This window comes from Phoxinus phoxinus (genome assembly GCF_949152265.1).
Source record: "Phoxinus phoxinus genome assembly, chromosome: 10".
Classification (NCBI taxonomy): Eukaryota; Metazoa; Chordata; class Actinopteri; order Cypriniformes; family Leuciscidae; genus Phoxinus; species Phoxinus phoxinus.
Window position 1 is genome coordinate 28770537 of NC_136885.1, and position 22268 is coordinate 28792804.

Sequence of the window (22268 nt, forward strand, 5' to 3'; positions counted from 1 at the left end):
ATAGATAAGCACATTCACGAGAGTCTGGCAGAGTGGGTCCTCATTTTCACCTCACGATGACGGTAAGATAATTGTTTGGTAATTTACTGGTCTGCATAGAATTTCGATATTAGGCGAAACGCTTGTCCGGGACACGTGCGTGTGTTTTGAAATAGAAAGAGAATGGGCTTTATGCAGCTGCACTACTTCCTGAACTTTTGCCAGCTCCTTTGTTTCCTGTCTGCCATTATTGGACAAACTGATTAATCCAGGTGTGTCTGATTATTGTTGTTGGTCAGGCACACCTGGATTAATCAGTTTGCCCAACCGGACAAATGCCCTGATTAAAACAATTTTCAATATCAAAAAAATAAAATAAGAAATTACGTACGGGGGGGTGTATTTTATAAAGCTAAGAAAATTATTTCGATAAGAGTGTTTTCCAGCAGTGATGTAATGAAACATTGACAATTTAAGTTTGAAAAGAGTAAAACCTCTGTTTAGGCTATTAAGGAAATGTAATTTTGACAAAAGAAGAACTTTTATTTCAAATCAGCCTAGTGTGATATTTTATCATATTATCATGCTTAACACTGAGAATTTGAATAATTGTAATGTGCTGATCAGATGCAGTATCATACTAAATCAGACGGTATCATACCGGGGTTTGGGGGGGTTGGCGGGTGGATTATTTATTTTTAACAGGGGATTCGACACAATTCGAACACTGCCTATATGCAAAAAATATTAGGAGGGGACATAATTTCATCAGGAGGGGGCAGCATTGGTCTATGTATCCCACTCTGCAGCAGATGCAGTAGTTGAACTGAAGATTTGTTCAGTTCCTCTGATTTGTAGAACAGTGACCGACCACACAGACGCTCTTCGGTATAAGTTGTCGTGGCCGAGTGGTTAAGGCGATGGACTAGAAATCCATTGGGGTCTCCCCGCGCAGGTTCGAATCCTGCCGACAACGAAACATTTTTACACTAACCAGCAAGTCGGAGACGTTATGTCATCATGGAGAACACGTGAATGGGATGTTTACTGGAGATACAAGTTGATTTTGTGAAAATATAACCAGTGAAGCCTTTCTGGGCGGATAACAAATCCACACGTTTCTATGGTAACAAACGTGGCGTTCTCCACGGAATAATGGCGGATGATTTGGACGATTTACTTGATGAAGTCGAATCAAAGTTTTGTTGTAGCACCTCGGCGTCCAAACAGTCAAGTTATGTTTCAAAACAAACGGACCAAAAGTGTGTGAATCCCAAGGACACGAAACAGTCAAGGTGGTAAACTAGCGGGATTAGCACCCGAGCTAACGAAGCTAAAATAATCCAAATAAAGTACAAACTAAAACCTTTATGTATACAATATAGCCAAACGCTTTAAATACGTTGTAGATATGCGATATTGTAATGTTAGCAATCGGATTAAAATGCTAAACAAAATTGCTAGGAGGCTAACAAAACAACGTCTGATGATCACTGCATTCTTAACATCGTCTCAAACATCTAAACAAAACCAGATTCTTCCAAGTCAGATTTGTAACAGTTTGATTTTTATTTCCATGTTTTCCAGAAAACAAGGCAGTAAAAGAGCTGAACACGAGAATGATGATATTGACGCTATGCTGCAGGAAATTCTGGATGATGATTATCAACCCATCAGCACACATGATGTAAGTGAATAAAGCAATACTTTTATTTTTTGAAATAACACTGGATAGCATTAGTATTGCTAGTTGTTGTTGTTGACAGTGCACAGTCATCATCTGAAAACAATCTCTTATGATCCGAACAGGAACCCATTTCAGGAAAGACGTCCACAAGTGATTCCTTTTCTCAGACTATGTCCAAGAAGTACGTTTTAGGTTTTGCATGTAGAAGTTATACAGGAACAATTGAGCATTTAAAATGCGAAACATAACCAGATTCACGATGTAAGGTGTGTTATCAGTGATTAACTCTTGTCACTTTTTCCTCAAACAGATGTTGCCCTGTGTTTCTTGGTGGAAGCTCTATACTACATGGTATTGGAACCAGCGTTTCTCAAAGGTGGAAATTACATCAGAATCAGTCTTGTCTGGACTTGAGGGCCACATGCATTTTTGAATGATATTTTAATGCACACATTAATAACAACAACCAGTATCAATGCATATAGGCATTTTCCCCATTGAGAAAGCACTTCTGACCAAGTAATTCAGTCATGACAGATTTAGTTAGATGTGCTAATGTATTCTGACTGTAGTCAGTAACAAGAACTCTTGTTTTTGAAGGGTCTGCAACCGATTAAGATGTACCTCTTGTGACTTCAGCGTACTCATGTTTGACGATCACGAGTGGGACTCGTCCTGCAACTATTTATTTTTCAGGTAAAGTATCTGCAAAAATATCAGGATGGAACAATTTCATCAGGAGGGGGCAGCATTGATCCTTGTATCCCACTGTAGCAGATGAGGCATTGTTAGAGGCTCACTTAGCCCTTGTTTTTGCACAGCATCAGCTTGTCAGTTAATGATGCCTTTGTTGAAGTCATCATGTCACCCACTTGCAGAGAAGCTTTATAAAATGTTTGGACGGGCTGATAAAGAAATACTTTTCAACACAAGCGTTCAACAACGCGACACACCACCCTGTTTTCCGCCGGACACGTCATTTCCTTATTATCTTCAGCACAGTGTCTTGCAGCGTCTCACTCAGCCTTAGCATCAAACAGACAGTGAATCATTCGCACCATGTCTTTTATGTAGTTATCTTCCATATTTAGGCCACGATGCACTTTGCGTTGTGCTCAGACACAGTCGAGCTCGAAGCGCCTTTGTGTTTTAATGATCTACTTTTTCGAGATGTTCAAGCTTGTATATTTAATTAGGAGAGCATGTGGTTGGAATTTGTCAATGAATTTTTAAAAACTTAAACTTCAGGCTTCCCCTTTTAAACAGGTAAAATCATGAGACCACTTTTTCAACGTTGTTCTATTTTACAGTTTCCATTGCTTACATTACATGCTGTAGTTTAAAATAAAAGATAAAATATGTTGAAAAGAACCCTTTATACGTCTGAAGTATAATCTCTTCAAAATTTTGAAGCTGACAGATCATATCAGGAGTTTTTAACCACTTAAATAGTGGTTAATATCAGAGGATATTTGAAAAGCTTGGAAAATTTACTTGGAACCTTATGTTTATTATAGTCTTCATACCAATGGTTCTTGTATTTAAAGGGTTAGTTCACCCAAAAATGAAAATAATGTCATTAATGACTCACCCTCATGTCGTTCTAAGCCCGTAAGACCTCCGTTCATCTTCGGAACACAGTTTAAGATATTTAGATTTAGTTCGAGAGATTTCTGTCCCTCCATTGAAGCTGTATATACAGTATACTGTCCATGTCCAGAAAGGTAATATAAACATCATCAAAGTAGTCCATGTGACATCAGTGGGTTAGTTAGAAGTTTTGGAAGCATCGAAAATACTTTTTGGTCCAAAAATAACACAAAATAAGACTTTATTCATCATTGTATTCTCTCCCGGGTCTGTTGTCAATCTGCGTTCAGGACTGCGCAGTGACGCTGCTGACGAAAGACGCTGATGACGTGTTATCTGGTGCGCCCGAGCTTCGTTTACAGTCTGAGGGAGACGCACGCTATATTCAAGCTATTCTACATTGTTTGCGTGGATATCATTTTTTTAATGGTGCGTAAATGTGCATGTCGCGGATGAGACACTTTTACAGCGTGCGTTTCCCTCAGTCTATAAATGAAGCTCGGGCGCACCAGATAACACGTCATCAGCGTCTTACGCCATCAGCGTAACTGTGAAGGATTGACAACAGACCCGGGAGAGAATACAATGCTGAATAAAGTCTTATTTTGTGTTATTTTTGGACCAAAAAGTATTTTCGATGCTTCAAAAACTTCTAACTAACCCACTGATGTCACATGGACTACTTTGATGATGTTTGTATTACCTTTATGGACATGGACAGTATACTGTATATACAGTTTCAATGGACGGACAGAAAGCTCTCGGACTAAATCTAAAATATCTTAAACTGTGTTCCGAAGATGAACGGAGGTCTTACGGGCTTAGAACGACATGAGGGTGAGTCATTAATGACATTATTTTCATTTTTGGGTGAACTAACCCTTTAATATCCCGGTATATAGAAGAGTTTAAAATAACAGTTTAAAAATAACAGTTTCAAATAACAAGCTTTTCTTATAAGAATCCTGCCCAAGGTCATATTTCTCTTCAAAACTGCAATTCAATTACGCAGAATATGAGGTGGAATGGTGCTTTATTGTTGTGGGGAATAATAAATAAATTATATATATATAAAAATCTTAATAAAATGGTAATGATTAATAAAAAAAATTGTAAATACATCCTCTTAACGTAGTTTATTGTTCATTGACTACTATTAGTATCCCGTTAACAGGTTTATCTCCCCCAAAAGTGTAAACATTGCCCTCCCAGGAACCATTAAACCATTGAAATCAGTCCGCTCACATCTGTCAATCTCTATCCAGCTCAACCAATAGCGTGAGTTTGGGGCGTGGCTACTTGTAGTCATTACAGACATGGAGGCTTGTGTATGCTGTTGAACATAGATATACATAATAAAGGCTAGATGTCTCGTCCACGCTGATGGCCAATGGAGATCGACGTCCGCACCTGGCGGCCATCTTGTCACAGTCAGCACGCTCACTCGTAACATTGTGTTTTAATGGTGCATGTACTTTTTAGATAACCATAACTTGCTCAATTTTCTACCGATTTTTTTTAACGGGTTGGTTTGTTATAAACGTCATAGATGTAGTTATGGCTCTGCATACTTGTATAATATTATAACTATTCATATTTCAACATGTTTAAGCATCCAGAATTATAGCCACGTTAATAACGTTTGTAAGAAACTAAACCGTTTGTTAATCCGTCTAGATTTCAGCGAGATAAGAGTATTTGTATTCGTGCAGATCACTCACCTTACATCAGGTACCACAGAGCCCGCCAGAAAGCTTGCCTGTGACAAGATGGCCGCCGGGTGATGACGTTAGAGACTCCGCCGTAAGACATCTAGCCTTTATTATGTATATCTTTGCTATTAAACACATCGTCTTAATGAACTATATGGGGAGAGACCGTATCACTGGTGCATGAACTTGTTTATCTGCGGGGAACCTCAGGTGGAGCCAGTGTGGGAACATGGCTGGCCTTGCACAGGAAAAGACATTCATCTTCGGTTACAGAAGTGCAAGCTAAAATTCGCTGCATTTAAACTTTTAAAGATTATACAGGCCACGAACACGTCAAAACAGAACATGGTCAACATGTATGACACAAATTAACCATGTACAAAACCACCGTTTTCAAGTTTTCAACCGCACAGATCTAGATTCCAACTGCTTCTTCCTTGCTTTATAGAGCAAACAGTACAGCTGCCCTATCAAGATATTATATACGAGAACTTCCCAATATATTCTGCCTATGCATTAAATGTTTTCGGTTTGGCTTTATTAATTCTCGCTGTTAACAGTGCAATATTTTTGAGGTCTATTACCCACATTTTAACTGCCGGAAACGAATATGCTTTATTTTTGTAATTCCGCTGGGTGCCACTAGTGTCGCAGAAAAGCTTCCGTTTTTTTGTGTGCAATGAATAATAATAAAAACATATATATATATATAATATTGCTTTTATTTTTCATTATGTTACTGGGGTGAAATGAGACCTGGACAAAAAGTCTGGGGTAACCACTCGACTTTACAGCTTTTTTGCTCTTCTTCAAAACAGCCAGCCCCAATTTGAAGCGATGAAGCAGACCCACATACAAGATATTAGTTCTTAAAAGTTTGATTGCAGTCGGTGATACATTTCCAAAGATAAGCCGAAGCAGTGAGCCATGGTGTAACCGAGCGCTCTTGGTTGAAATTAGAGATTTGTGAACTACAAGTACAGAAATATATTCAAATCCTCACAAAGCTTCTGCTCTTTTCCCTTTCTTTAGGAACAACATGCCGGACTATAACAAACTAAAAGCCAAACTGAGGAGGAGAAAGGGTGTGCGTGCGTATGCCTGCCAGTGTAGCTGGCACTCTGCCCTGTCCCTCTCAGACCTGAGGGAGCAACAGCAGCTGAAGTGGGTTTGCGGCAAACACAAAGCATGAACTTGAGTCTGCAACAGTTCTCCCTCTGAAATCTCATCTGTGTCCCCCAGCGAGTGTTGTGTGTGTGCTCCCCTCCTCACAAAAGAGAATGCTGGACATTTTCAAAACAAAATTATTTTGTGCAATTTGCGAGGCTGGATAGCAAATAATTATTTTTCTTCTTCTTTGAGTGTAGTATTTTGTTTTGTGTGTAAAGTAATTGTGAGTCTCTTTGTCTATACTACATTCTTCCTTAAAATGACGAAGCTCAGTGGATTGTGTATATTATATATATTATTATATACTCTTTTTTAAAATAATTAAAGGACATAATGTGTTCAAATATTGTAAATACACATGCTAATTTTCAGACATTTTCACAATTAACAAATAATAGGATGCTTGATCATTGTTTAGAATGTTTATTATAATATAGATGAACGATGTTGCTTTATTTTTCTGTTCTTCCGGTATAATAAGAAACACTCTTATTGTATTGCAAGGGCCCATTTGCGTTACATTCCACGATTTTCAGGGATGTGTTGTGAATCATCTGTCCAAAATATTAAATGCAAAACATTGTCCACAGAATAAAGAGAATAAAAAATAAAAATGTGTTCTTTTCTAAAAAAAAAAATTATACCTTACCTGCTGAGAAAAATCTCTAGCAGTTATCATGCTGATTTCACCAGGTTTCAATGTCAGCGTAGTCACCGTCAGAAGATGCAGCAGAATGTTCCTCCTCCTCTTTTATAGATGGTACATTCACGTACGATGCCTCTGATGTTGTACTACTATTATCTGTTTCTAAAATAAATGTAAAAAAAAAAGTCAGTGCCAGTGTGGTTTTTTTTTACCTTCAAATTGATGCTGCTTGCTTTAAGGTTCAAGGTTGCTATACAAAAGATCCAGGTTCAAAAGAGCCATGTGATTTCAGAAAGGAAGCTCTCTGTGCAAAGAAAATATCGTCACATGGTTAAATACAAGAGGTACCTTGACTGAGGTTTCTAGTTACATGCTGTTCATCGTAACCGTCAGTACTTTCTGTCGTCTGTGCAATGTGGGGATCCTGAAAAGACATCTCAGGAAGTGATGGGCTTTCCTCACCTTCCAAAAACAAGAGAGACCAATTGTAGTAACTATTTTTGACTATCAAGCTGTTTGAAAGGTGCGACTAGTATTATGCAGAAGTCAAATATACAGTGGTTTACAGATCTGAAACCAAATTTTAGATTAAAAAGATTTTTTAAATGTATTGAAATTGAACAAAAGTTGGGGGTCAGTTTTTACAAGTCTCAGTTTGATGAAAAATACAGAAGACAGTAAAATGTTATTACAATTTAGAATATAATTTATTCATGTGATAGCAAATTACTCCAGTCTTCAGTGTCACATGATAATATTTTTGAGGAAACGGTGATACATTTTGTTCAGGATTCTTTGATGAATAAAAAGAACAGCATTTATTTGAAATATAAATCTTGTGTGTCCTTGCTGAGTATGAAGTATGAATTTATTTTAAAAAAAGAAAAACATTTTGAAAAGTAGTGTAATTTAAACTGGGAATAAGGTTTCTAAGATATTTATAAAAGAAACATGACAAAATAACAATAAAAAATTCTGCATCATTTCTAGGTCAAATTTGTCACATAAAATGTCAGATTTCATGTTTTGAATTTCTCTCAACTTTTCTCTCTAAGTATTTTGCTGATAATATAATTATAATTAAGATATTTATATTAAATAAGAAAAATGAAAAACCCTTGTGGTCTTAGATGTTTATTTATTGTGATGGTTCATTCATACCATAACGGAGACAGGCGTTGTCATCAATCTCTGTGTTCTGATAGCACTCTTCTGATGAAGTACTGTCTGAATCATTCCCATCTGCAAAGCAGAGAAGAATTCACACGCTTCCTTATCAAAATACACTGTTGTCAATATTGTTGCATTGTTAAAACAAAAAGGCACCTCGACTGTGGGCACGAGGAACATGACAGCCGCTGTAACCAGCAGTGTTTCCTGTCATCAGAGTGCTGTGGGGTGTCTGTAGTGACTTCTCAAGAAGTGATGGGCTTTCCTCATCTTCTGCAGAAGACAGATGCCTGAGGTTTAGCTGACGGAATGAATCCTCAGAATGCTCATTGACAATACCCATCAAACTTCAATTTAAAGAAATAGTTATTTTCTCATAATTTTCTCACCCTCAAGTTGTTTCATACCTGTATGAATTTCCTTCTGCTGAACACAAAAGAAGATATTTTGAAGAATGTCAGTAACCAGACAGTTGATGTAGTATTTTTTTTCCTACTATGGAAGTCAATGAGGTCTTTCAGCTGTCTGGTTACAAGCATTCTTCAAAATATATTTCTTTGTTTTCAGCAGAAGAAAGAAATCCATACAGGTTTGGAACAACTTGAGGGTGAGAAAATTATGAATTTTCATTTTTGGGTGAACTACTGTATCCCTTTAAATTGCTGAGCCTACCACAGTGGAGATTCTTGTCCATGTCCATCTCTGTGTTTTGATAGCACTCGAATGAAGATGTACTGTCTGAATCAATAAAATTTACTGCTGAAGACAAAGAGAATTCATGAATCTGATATGTATTTCCCTACTACAAGATACTGTTTACCCTTAAAGGCGAGAGACATATTTAAAATCAGAGTGATAATCAGAGCTTTACCTTGACTGTCAGTGGCTGCCAATAACACAGTGTCACCATAAGACAGGGGTGCAAACTGGGAATTTTCATGCATCGATGTCGCTTCCTCAGCTTTGTGTGTGTGGGGGGGGGGGGGGTAAAATATTAGTAAATACACCTACACATGCTCCCTCTGGATTAAATGACTCAAATTAACCCAATTTATGATTTTTTGCATACGGGACTTGAAATCGTTGTCTGTGTCGGCCTCTGTGTTTTGATAGAACTCTCCAGATGATGTACTGCTTGAATCATTCACATCTACTGCTAGAGACAAAACATTCATACATTTGAAATGTATTTCCTTTTGAAAATGCGACATCTTGGAGGGGAAATATTTGAAATCGGAGGTTTCAATCAGCTTTACCGTTACTCTCAGTTCCTGGTGAGTTATGGTCACCATAAGACAGGCGTGTCAATGGTGACTTTTCATGAAGTGATGGTGTTTCTGCAGCTTCATGAAGTAAAAACATTTGATTGTTAGTATTTTATGAATATTCACAGTAATAAAGCTAACTATACTATTTAATTAATATTATGATGCATACATCTAGACAATCTCTGGATTAATCAAATGAAGGTGCATCAAATATCAAATGAACCCGAAATGTGATTTATTTGTACATACGTGACATGGGAATGTTGTCCTTGTCGGTCTTGGTGTTTTCATAGAACTCTCCAGAAGATGTACTGCTCGAATCATTCACATCTCCTTCTGTGTATAGAGCTAAACAAATTTTTTCGATTGTTCAATTTTATTTCTAACAAAGTTGTATAAATACGGTCACATTAAATCAGTGTACCTTGACTGTGTGTGTCAGGGACACCAAAAAACAGTGGTGTCAGTGGGGGTTTATCACCTTCAAAACAAAGAAACGATCAAATATAGGTAATTTTTGGTAAGAGTAAAATATCCCATGAATCTGATTTATTTGTTCATACCTGACTTGAAGGTGTCCATGTTGATTTCCACGTTGTGTGCATGTATTCCTCCACAGCATGTACTGTCTACATCATTCATATCTCCTGCTAGAAAGAGTGAAGAAGAATTCATACATATCAAATGTGGTTCTTCACAAGTCACTGCTTATCCTTTAATGCAGAGCCTTTGACTTTAACAAGAATATGTGATATGTCCACAATGCTAAAACAGAAAAACTAGTCAACTATTTTGAAATGCTAAACTTTTAAGAGAAATAATAAAGTTTGGTCAAAGACTGTGGTAATTTTGATTCATATGAAACCTACCCATGTCGGCTAAAGTAAGTGAAAAGGTAGGACCATCACATCCTGATATGAGTGTTATGAAAGATCTCAGACAAGATCAAATGCCAGTGTTCCACTGAATTGAAAATTATATTGAATATTGAATTTTTATGTGAAAAATAAAAACAAAAACATATTTCTGATACCATAAAGCAGGGGTCCTCAAATAGGGGACCGCGCTCCGGTTCCGGACCCTGGCTTGTTACAACCGGACGCCGAGACATGATGACAACGGTAACACAATATTACCGTTTCTACAGTTTAAAGTGAGCAGTGCGTCACAACGGAACAGTGCACAACACAAGCGCTCCGGGTCGCTCAAGGTAATGATCTTTCGGCGATATATCCTCTAATATTTATATCTAGAGCCAAACACTTAATTCAAGTCATGCTTCTCTCTCCCGCTAAAGAAGCGCCAGATTAAGAGCTGCAGCCAAATGGTTATTCAAACAACAGCAAAAACACAGTGAACAGCAAAATAGATTGATACTTCTGCTAAAATGCAAAATGCAGCAAATTCAATTATTTTTATCGGTCATACATAATGTTTATGACTTTGACAATTCAAATAAACAAGTTTTTGTTGTTTTTTCATCTATACATTTAGCATTATTAATCAGCATGTTAAGGGCATTTCATAAAAATGTTATGTTATAATATTATAACAATGTTATAAATATAAATAAATATAACAATGTTATAATTAGGGAAATTGTTTGTAGATGGCAAGGAAAGACAACTAAAACTTTGAGACAACTTTCTGCTCAAGGTGAGAGCGTTTTGATCAACATGTACATCATTGATTTGTTTGTTATTAATAGATACTTATTAAAGCAAAATATAAAAATGGTCCAGACTTCAAGATGAAACTCCTGAACCCCCATACAGTATATTTTCGTCACATGGCCTTCTGCCATACATCTAAATGTAAAAATAATAATACTCTGATAAAACATTGGATCCTACATTTTAATATTCATATCCAAATGGATGTTTTGTGTGAAATTCTCAGACTCCACTGCTTTGGCTCTGAGGGCCCAATATACTCATCTTTGATGACTATTTCGATTATTTATTTTTTTTACAAATTACTGCTGGCCAGATGGAAATTTATAACTAATCAAAAAAAAAGTATTACCTCTGCTGGAAAAGAAATATAGAGGCCGGACCGCTTGGAACTTTAATTGAAAACCCATGCAATATAGAAAGGCTGTTGAAGGCACTTTTGTACATCTGCTCTCATACCAAAACATACTTTGACTTGTTTAATAAGGGAGAAGTCAGACGCTGGAGCTGAAGTGCTCAGTAGTTGCACTGATAGTGGTTTAGTTTAATTGGGAAACGATTTTTTTCTCCACTGACCCGCACAGACTTTTTTTTAAATGTAAAAATGTAACATTTTACATTTAAAAAAAAGTCGACTGATTCTCTGTCGCGACTTTTCTTGATGCGTGTCATTTTAAATAAGGACTGATTATATATTTGTGGTCATTTACAGTAGAAGTGTTGTCTGCTAAAGCAGCGTACTTGGTGAGTTGTTTAGATGCAGTCTTTGCGGTCGAATGCTGTTGTGATGTTCATAGTCTGAATCAGTGTCAGAGTTGTGAGTGGGTTGATTTAATCTCTTGGTGAATTTACGGCCATAGTTTGAGCTCTTTCTCGGGCCAAGACTTTCTGAGGAATGAAAAACAGAAAGTGCACATTTATGTAAAATTTTAAAAATACATTTAGTAATTTAGCAGACGCTATATAGAATATAGTTTGACCATTATAGATATATTTATGGACCATTATAGACCATTAAATATAGTTTGACCATTACAGAAATTACAAAACATTTCATGTTTATGGCAAATGCAATCTCATTTTATAAATATTAATCATTACAGATCCAATGCATAAACACTGAATCACTGGTTTACAGAAATTGAAAAATAATGTGGTTTAACCCTAGCCTGGAAATCCAGACTTAAATCTGAAAGATTAATGGTCTGGCGTCGACTAATGAAAATCGGCCAGCTCGAGGGGCGGCACCAAGCATGCATTTGAAAATGCACGCAATTGGCTAACACTACGACCAATCACAACAATACACGGTGTGATGTATCCAGAGCGACGGAGAGGAACGATTCGCCGTCTTCGTTTCCTCTTTTTAGAAAAAGGCAAGTCTAAATCTTTCATTGTAGCGCCCAAAGCCATTTCAAACAACTGGTGTTCATCCATAGCCATCTTGCAATGTTTACTAATGACTTCAACGTCACAGCGCCATCGTCATCTCGCCTATATCAGATAACCCGATGTGATTGGTGCAGCTCAGATACAAGGGCATATTTAATGAGCATCATTACTCGACACCAAAGTAACTCGCTGAGCAAATTCAACTTGTGCTCTCGCGAGAACTCTGGATTTCCAGGGGAGTTTAACCCATATTTTGTGAAATAAATTAGCAAAAAAGAAAAAAAAAAAATCACAAAATATGGGTTAAGTATTGATGACAAATTTCACGATTCAAATTCGATTAACAAACTTGTGATTTGATTCAATTCAGATTTCGATTTAATAAGATTTTTTATTCATTTACATATCATGAACAGAATATTCCAAATTTACTCAAGGGAAAAAATATCTCAAATACTGTAAACTAATCAAAGAACCCTGTGAGTTGGTACATTACTATACTATTAAAGGTTAAAATTAACTGATTTATATACAAACATTTAAATTAGCGGTTTTATTTACATTTTTCCATGGTTGAAACACCGATTGAGCTCGAGACATTAAACAGATTTGTACTGTATTTTTCAACATACCTTCTGATGTTGATTTCGTGCTATAATTAGCATTAAAACGGAACAGATGATCAATTCACGACCTGTCTGTGCTTCTCTTGAACGGGTTAAAAAAGGCGATCCGTCATGCCACATTAAAGAGCGCCAAATCGGAATTTATTGATTGAATTTCGTAATAAAATTCTAAATGAAAATCGATTAAAGTCGATATGTAGGCAACTAAATAGGCTACAAAAAAAAAAAAATCATGAGGATGTAGAAATAAAATATATTGCAATACAAACCGTACTGCTGCCCCCTGGGAGCCGGGACATTTTGTGTGTTACAGTAGACTCCTATCTGTACATTGGACTGGTCCTCCAGGCTTGTGTGGGAATTACTGTGGTGTTGATGAATCACACATGCTGTTGGCAAAGAGGATGAAAAAGAATGACTTAAACTTCCCCATGCAGCACTAAGCCTCTGCCTTAAGCTTTTGTATTGCTGTAGAAACTATGTCAAAAGAAATAGTTCACAAAAGGTTTGACTCTTCTTATTCTATGAAAAAGCATTTCCTGATATTTGAATGGAATGCACTAAACGCACACAGAAATTAGCCAAGAGGTGATTCAAGTTTATAACAAAATATTTTTAAAAACTAAAGTGTTGTACTACTACTCAGAGATGTTCTTGGAGTTAGAAAATCTATTTAATTTAGCTATAAGAAAACTTGTGTGTTATTTCTTTTTTATTTCATTTGATATTTTGTCATCTAAAGCAACAAATTATTATTTTTTAGATTTTGTGATGAGTGCTTTTGAATACAAAAAGTGAGTATAATGTACTTGCCCTTTGCTCTTTTGAAATGCACACAGACAGCAGCATTTATCATAATAAACATAAGTAAACCAATAGATAAGAGGATGCAGCCAATCGCTGCTGCTGAAACTCCACCGCTGTGTTCTGTTACTGCCACTGCGGTTGACACTAAAATAAACAGAAGGTTTTATTGACAGAAATCATGCAGACCTTTTTTTCATAAATTTTCTCTTTTGAAAAAGAAGAAACTGAAGCATCACCTGCCACAGGTGTTGTTGGCTCGGTTGTGTTTCCTGTGGGTGTGATCTCAACACTTTCTGTATGAAAGACATTTAATCCACTGGATACATCAAAGGAATACAAGACTCGTCACAACAAAACACTAACAAGCTGAATCTTATATATGTGTGCTTTGACATTTCAGAAATACTGTTGTGAGCCTGCCCTACTTTTAACCTATTTTCAGACCAACTGACGTGGAAATTATGTCCATCCACCCCAAAAAGTGAAATCTGACCTACAACTGAGACTAAGAGCTGAAACAAATTATTTTAACGTTCCACCTCACTACACATACTACAACCTAAAATACACACAGGAAATGTAACATTAGGCTCAAAAAGTTAGTTCCTGCATCCCAATTCACATACTATCCATCCTAAATAGTATTCAAAATAAGAATTAGTGTGTCCCAAATCGCAGTATGTTAAAATTAGTATTCCAAAGATACCCGGATGGTCTACTTTTTCCTGTTAGAATTTAAAGTGCAGATCCATGCACACTCTAATGGCTCATATTGCCCATAACCCACTGTGTGCATTAGACGAGGATTCGATTAGAACTACAAACAATAAAAAGTGTTAAAAACTACAAATGTGGCGAATGTACAAGTCCGACGGTTAAGTAGAGAGGTTTAGATAAAGGATTAATAATCAGTATCTAACCTAGTGAAAAAATATGTATTCATTGTTGTCCACCATATATTTCATCTGCAATAACATTGTGATTCTCAACTTTTAAACGCATCATTATGCAAACCACATGAGGAGAGTTCTCCACATGAAAGACACATGCCTGGCAGATCAACGTGCTACTATATCCTCTCCAAAATGGTGGGAAATTAAATTAAACGGAATGTGGAGGATTTGAACTCAGACAAGATGATTGACAAGGCAGTTTAAATGTGACAGGATGCACGTAACTAAGCAACAGAGCTGCCAGTTAAATTAATTATGACGAAGTAGTATGTCCAAAAGCTTTTCCTACTATTCACAAAAACGGTATACTTTTAGGGCATAGTATACTGCAAGTAGGAAAATTGGGAAGCAGTAAATGTCTACACATCAAATGTCAACATGAAGATGAAATTGCTTTCACTTTTTACTTTCCTACTGCACGATTCATCAGTGCATGTTATTCCAAATAAAATGTCTTTGCAATCTTTAATCTAAATATAATACCTTGCTTTCCTTTCAGTTGACATCATTCAGGCCTTGTGGACTGCTTGGATAATGTTAAACAATTGCCAAATGCCTATTTAATACTGTTAAAACAAAATACCATTCTGCCATGTCCACGTTTTACTATCCAATCAATTCACACCCTAAATATTTTCTAATTGAAAATCCTGTTTAACTCCGAAATATGCCACATTACGGAAGTAAAATGGGAAGTCACCTTGAATGTTCTTTGTGTAGAAAAGAGTGTTTTTTATGTTATTAAGCACTTGCCCATTAAGTGTACATGTTTATAGTACCTGAACACACAATGCCAGCGTCTTCCTTATGTCCACAGTAGTTGACAGTGTTGCCGATGGGGCCGCACTCCCATAAGTTTCTCTCTGTGCCGTTGCATTTCATTTTGCTGATGTGGATGGCTCCGCTGCCGGCCTCAAAAAAGGCCATGCTTATTGCACTGCCACATATCAGCTGGGCACATACTACTTGTCCACTTTTAATGTCAAAATCATCATTACACACCGTTCCCCATTGCCCAGAATGCACCAGCTCCACCCGTCCAGCACAGCGATCAGGTCCTCCGATCAATTTGACAGCCTGGTGCTCTGGAGGACAGAGGTTAGGCCGATCAAATCACAATTAAAGCATGGAGACAAAAGTAGAGCACTTATCAAAAAAATCTCTGAGAAGATCTCTGATGACTCACCGCAAATTACTTCAGTTGCATTTGTGCAGTCGCCTTCTGCGGCTGTAGTGCAGTTGTGCAGCTTTGAGCCTTTCAAGATGCAGTCTGCAAGACAAGTGCCATTGTGCACCGTCGCATTCGTGCCGATCTCAAAAACGTGGCCACAACCGAAAAGTTCACAGATTTGGAGAGCAAGCTCTTTCTTTTCCTCAGCATCCAGAAGATCGAGGGTCACATGGACTGTAGTGTTCTGGTGAAGAGCCCCGAGCACACCAGCGCAGCCATTGGACAGACTTAGTGTGGAGAGCTCAACTAGTTCAGAAGGGGAAAAGGGACATAATTGATTTCATTGACTAAATTCATGAGAATGATAGGAACAGTTAAGGTAGATGGTTCACATTTATATCTTCACAGCATGCTGGGTTGAGTCAGAAACTTTTCCAGCATCGCATCCTGGCACTGATCTTATCTGAGTGTTAATTCTGTTCTCGGTGTGTATTTCTAGCACTAGACTTTTATTTAGATCCAAACAGCAAAGTGAATATGTAAACCGTGGGGCATTGTTTTGTGTTGCAAAACGTTGTAGCAGTACACTGCAACACAGCCACATCCCGTGAGTCACTTCCTGTGGAAATGTCATATTGTAGCATGGAGGACACTGGGGAAAGAACTTTTTTTTTTAGAAAGTTTATGAGATTGCCTCCACAGTGTGGTTTGAGCATATGAATTTCTCCTGGTTTATGACTACAGGATGCAGATTGTGTCTGTGTATACTGTTTGTGGATTCATTCTGAAGGTCTTTCTTTAGGGTGACTTATAGGGTCAGAGGTCACTGGTTTGATGTTCCACTGTTGGTGGTGGTGAAACCCGTACTGACCCGTTCAAAGGTTTGGGGTCAGTACGTTTTAGTTTTTTATTCATAAAAACGTTTTAAATTGATCAAAAGTGACAGTTAAGACATTTACATAGTTGCAAAAAAGTTTATTTCAAATGAATGCCGTTCTTTCGATTCATCCAAGAATTCTGAAAAAATTTTATCAAGGTTTCCACAAACTGATTTCAACATGGTTATTATTAATACGACATGCTTGAGCACTAAATCAGCATGTAAGAATGATTGAAGGTTCATGTGAAACGAGTTATTTGACATCACATGAATAAATTACATTTTAAAATATATTATATTATAATATATTAAAATAGAAAACATTCTTTTAAATTGTAATAATATTTTACAGCATTACATTTATTTTTTGCAGCCTTGTTCAGCATAAAAGATGGAATTCAACTAAACAAAATCTTACAGACCCACTTTTGGTAGTGTAGCAGTTGATGCAGAATCATAGATATCTCACACTTTCCACAAATAGGGTACAAAATAGGTTCTGTCACACAAGTTTACCAATTGGTTGATGACAGGAGGTGCCGAAATACAACCCGGTCACACTAAATGCGTCTCTACCTCTATAGGCGCATTTAGTGTCTTTCGCAGCCTGATCTCATGAAAATGCGTCTCTATAGAATGCATTGTGTTTTTCGTGCAATTAATATGCGAAAATTATTTTTTACGTGCATATGATACGCAATGATATGAGAGTCTTTTATTTTCTGTTAATTTTCTCCAATGTTTGCAACTTTTACAACCCTGTTAACAATTTGTGGTGTGAAAATAGTTGTGAATGGAATAATACTGTATAGACGCATTAGACGGCTTTGAACACGGCTCAACCAATCGGAATCAAGGACAGAAAACTATCTGTTTTATAATACTAATTAAACCGTTATTTATTTAAACATTAAATAACCATCAAAATGTGTAAAATAAATAATAAAAATGATCACTTAAGAGGGACTTGCTAGTTTGGATGCAAATTAATAAAGTAAATAAAATTACACTATCAAGAAGATCATTTATATTTTAATTAAATATAATTTTTCACAATAATTTGAATAACAGGGTTGATGAATACCATAAACAAAGCAATATTTTTTACAAATTGGGAAAATGGATTGAGATTATTTACTTGTCTTCCCATAATGCTGTAGAAAGGGTCAAAATTGTTCAATATTATTATGTAAAATTACATTTTGGTAAAATGAATTACTAATTATATAATTTTAACGGACTGTCAATAGAATATCAATTCAACAATAGATTGTCAAAATTACGACATTATTGTTTAATTGTTGGATACAGTCGAGAGACAATAGTCTTCCAATTAAGTGCAAGGACTTTTCTGTGGGACTCCAGCTTTTCTTTACCTTCTTCATGTCTGAGTGATTGAGTAGGGCATTTACTTGCACATATTAAACAGCGCTTAATGATTTAAAAATTAATTATACTGTGCAAAAAAGAATAATGAAGCGGCTGTCTCCGGGGTGGTAGATTGCTCTCACAGTTTTGTGCGATCTTGCTGTTCTCCTTTCTCTGTTCTGTTTGATGATAGCGGGTTGGTCTCAGCAGGCCTACCCCAAACACTGTTCTCATGCATAGTTCATCAACATCTTGATTAACTGTGTGATTCCTCTGCGGCCCACTTTTAAATAAGTGAGCTTTTTTTTTATCATCATGAGATTGCTGCTAACTGCACCCACTGATAACACTGATCTAGACATGATATTTTCAAAGGAAAAGCACAAGTTTTCTTAAGAGTAGTAGAAATCATTCAACTTACTCGGTTTGTCTGATTGATCAGCATGCTTTGCCACACTCGTGGAAGGAATGTCATCTGCATTGAGCCCTGAAGATGACAAGATGAACATCATGAGTTTTGCTGAGAACATATTGCTTGAAGCCAGAGGGCAAAAACTCTCAATTAAGATTAAAAGTAGAACAGAGCGCTCAAATCTAACGTCTTCCAATCTGCTGTAATTCTTCACAGTCTACAAAGAAAATATTCATCAAAGACATCAGCAATGACACACTGTTGAACAAGACGCATTGAAAGAGCTCAGCTCAACATAAAAACAACAAAAATTATGTTCTGCAAAACTTCGGTAATGTTTGTGTTGGGTTACAAAGTTGTCTACAAAGTTCGCATTTGAAGATTTTGTCAAGGTGGAAAAATAATTAAATATAGGCCTACAATGTCCTGTGGTGTGAAGCAAACATGTAGATATTTGACAGTTTTACATAATATGATGAGACTGTAAGATAAAATATGTACAAGCTACCTAATAATAAACTTAAGTCATTGATATTTATAAACCCTGCTGTGTTAAAACAGACTAGATAAAATGGCTGTTGATCAGGTATTTCAACACCGCTTGGTTGTATTTCAACACCTTAGTTTCTCCATCCGTCTCACTTAAACGGTGAGCTGATGCTCGTCTTGGTCATTACACAAAAAAATGTCACAGAGAAAAATTTATTTAAAAAAAAATGCATTTGTGACACTATTTAAATGTTCTCAGCGAATCTATACATATATATAAAAAAAGATTTATTACAAAAATGCCATGATGTCTATGTCCGCTTTGGGCACTTAATTTAGAAATAAAAAACGATTCTCACGGAATCAAATAAATGTAATAAGTATAGATTTATAATTAATAATTTTAATTAGTAGGAATTTAGGAAACTATATTTGTTGTAATACAAAATGAGAGAATTATTAAATAAAAATGTGTGAGAATTTTTAAAGATGTATCATGTATACTGAGATTTTTTGCTAACTTTTTCTCAGATTACCAGTTATTTTATACAGACCAATCTTATTCATCAAACACAGTTTGCATTTGTATTATTATGCGCTATTTCTGTCCGGATCCCATGTGCTATGCATTCTTCACAGCAAAACACTGAAGAAAAATATAACATTTGTCTTATTCTATTATTGAAACACTTTTCTATAAATTTAAGGTCTTGTAAAATGTCTACTTGTCATGTTAATAACATCTGCAGCTTGTTGGAAACAAAAACTGGCTATGAGGAAAATTCAGCGATATGATTTATTTGTTTATTTTTAGCCATCTTATGCATTTGACTTACAAATTAAGTAATCTTTCTTCATTCCATCTCCTGTGAAGTTCAGCTTATTTATTCACCAATGTGTCACAGCACTGAAGTGCACAAACGAATCTCTGGTTGCACTTTGTGCAAACAGCTCTTTGGAAAATCGTCGTAATGAGCCGAGGCATCGATGTACTTTCTTTTGTCACTTTATAAAAAAAAAAACATTCAGATTGCATTGTGCGGCATTAGTTAAACTGAGCTTTGTTTTAACCACAAAGCAAGTCTTACAAAAAGTCTTTTGTTGAAAGTGCACATTTGATTTTCCATCTATGATAGTGATTGTCTCTCAAGAGCTATTTAGATGGATTGTGCAACAGTCTTTGAGAATTGTACAACCTCTCAACTCAAGTATCATCAACTTAATAGACTTTTTAAATGAAATATTAGAATATGTTAAAAACAAATGTTAGAATATAATATCGCAGTTGAACACAAGCTCTTTAGTTTAGATGAAAGACCCAGTCTGCCTACACAACCATACATCAGAACCATTTTACCTTGAGACAAGGACAAAGCCTGGAGAACCACACACAGCAGCAGAATCGGCATCTCTCAGTCAGTCAGCCTAACAGCCAAAGATGTGCGTTCTCTCCGTTACTCTGACTGATGAACGTGACCCTGCACCTTCAGCCTTTGGTGTTTGTGCAGTTGCTGCATGTGGTTTCCACTACGGGGCGAATTTGAGCATCATGCCTCACAAATGCACTCACTACCACAAACACACACCCTATTTTGCTACCGTCACAGGTCAAGTGCAAATGTTTGCGGTGACTAAACCTATAAACTTTCACTGCTTTAGAATATGTTTCTGTGGATAATGAGTTGTTTCAATTCTAGCATTAGTTTTGTAAGCTTTTCCCCCCCCCCTTTCATTTCCCTCCAGTTCATTAAAGACTTGAATTGAGTTTCTTCGAGTATTTAAACAAAATGCTCAAGCTAGGAAGAATCGATTAAGCGTTCATCATGAAGACTCATTGCTGGTCTAGCATGCAATTAATGAACTGAATGGACAATGAATGGCTGTATGTTGAATAGTCTGTTATTATCGTCAAGCCTAAATTGCAAACAGTGTTTGCGTCTAAGACTTCAAAGCAGACCCTCCTACACTTGTGCCCATTGTCCCGGACTTCAAGCAAGATGTCCATTAACTTATCCTAGTGGATTTCTACTGCATTACAGAGAAACTGGTCATGGTCCAAAATGTTTTTTTCTGATATGAGAGCAAGCAAAATAGCAAAAAGCAAATAATAAAATTCATTGAACAAAATAAACAAGCTTCTAGAATGGAGGAGAAAAGGTTTCCCATTTCTTTTGTTGTTGACATCAAAGGCCATATGTCCAATCAAATGGTATTTTGATGTAAATTCATCTGTCATTTGGTCCAAGCCAGCCAAATTAGGCAGATGTCATGTCAATACGGACAGGTTGCATGACATACCTTCATCTTTAAAAATGAGGGATGAAATTGCGCAAGGTAAAAAGAAAATATAACCTAGACTGCCCTAGTTAAAAAACACCTATACCAAAATATATTTATTTCATACTAAGTAATCCATTCATATATTTACTGACATATTGCTTGAGACTTACTAATATAAATACTATAATTAAACTTTACTGGAGTACTTTATTGCACAATGCATGCACATTTATTAATATTAAGCCTAAAATGTGTGTTGATATCACTATTAGTAAGGATGGTATGATCTCTGTATAACATCTGTCTTTAAATGCAAGAGATTTTAATTGTACCTAAAGTATTCTTGCAATAGTTTCACTTCAGCTCAATCCAATACACTTAAGTATATATTTCGTTGGACCTCAGCACTATTTCCGGGTAATTAAAGTGCATTAAATACAAAATTAGTTGTTCCAATTTAGCAGACTTTAAGTAAAAGTACCAAAGAATACCAAAAGTACAGGTATTTAGCCTATATTAGGTACATACATGTAAAAGTATTTGTAGTATAAAATAAATGTATTACAAATGCATTTAGGTATATTTAGGGTACATTAAATACAGGTTTACTTGCAGTGAAAATAACCATGTCTGTGCCAAACGCAATGGCAACCCACCAACCGTTTTGTGGTTAATTATTGCCAAGAGCATGAGATACCGTTGAAATTTAAGAATCATGTAGAAGACTTTTTTTTTTTTAAACAATAGTTTGAGGCAATACTTCTTTCCAACTTTAAAAAAAAAACATTTTAGAAACAGTTATATGGGAATATTATTAGACAGCAACTTGACTTTTCGACTAATTACTGTAATGCATTACTAGCTTGCTGTCCTGTATCCTCAACAAACAAGCTACAATTAATCCAAAATGCAAGAGTTCTTACCAGGTCAAGAAATATGATCATATAACACCAATTTTATAATCTTGTTACCTATTATATACCTTGTTACCAATT

General features: G+C 36.2%; 2 protein-coding genes across 18 annotated transcripts; one reads left to right on the forward strand and one right to left on the reverse strand.

Moving 5' to 3' along the window:
• The first annotated feature begins 1025 nt into the window (after window positions 1-1025).
• On the forward strand, window positions 1026-6581 carry cfap418 (cilia and flagella associated protein 418). The gene is made up of 6 exons (XM_079625341.1): window positions 1026-1274; window positions 1567-1666; window positions 1789-1847; window positions 1977-2042; window positions 2267-2362; window positions 6001-6581. Exons 1-6 carry the CDS (start codon window positions 1135-1137, stop codon window positions 6158-6160), a joined length of 621 nt encoding a protein of 206 aa, XP_079481467.1. The 5' UTR covers window positions 1026-1134; the 3' UTR covers window positions 6161-6581.
• LOC307005288 (uncharacterized protein) lies at window positions 2270-20524 on the reverse strand. Of its 17 annotated transcripts, none has more exons than XM_079625296.1 (20): window positions 20351-20524; window positions 18514-18579; window positions 15860-16150; window positions 15453-15758; window positions 13957-14013; window positions 13727-13864; window positions 13183-13302; window positions 11637-11783; window positions 9786-9872; window positions 9647-9703; window positions 9472-9570; window positions 9211-9297; window positions 9024-9110; window positions 8826-8915; window positions 8627-8713; window positions 8111-8227; window positions 7946-8026; window positions 7133-7246; window positions 6788-6946; window positions 2270-2371 (listed from the first exon to the last, which is right to left on the reverse strand). In XM_079625296.1, exons 1-19 carry the CDS (start codon window positions 20400-20402, stop codon window positions 6825-6827), a joined length of 2205 nt encoding a protein of 734 aa, XP_079481422.1. In that variant the 5' UTR covers window positions 20403-20524; the 3' UTR covers window positions 2270-2371; window positions 6788-6824. The 17 variants fall into 17 exon arrangements, with proteins under 17 accessions (XP_079481422.1, XP_079481416.1, XP_079481414.1 ...); XM_079625290.1 differs by lacking the exon at window positions 2270-2371 and adding an exon at window positions 6556-6692 and having other exon boundaries at window positions 8627-8710; window positions 9024-9107; window positions 9472-9558; XM_079625288.1 differs by lacking the exon at window positions 2270-2371 and adding an exon at window positions 6556-6692 and having other exon boundaries at window positions 8627-8710; window positions 9472-9558.
• Window positions 20525-22268: the final 1744 nt, after the last annotated feature.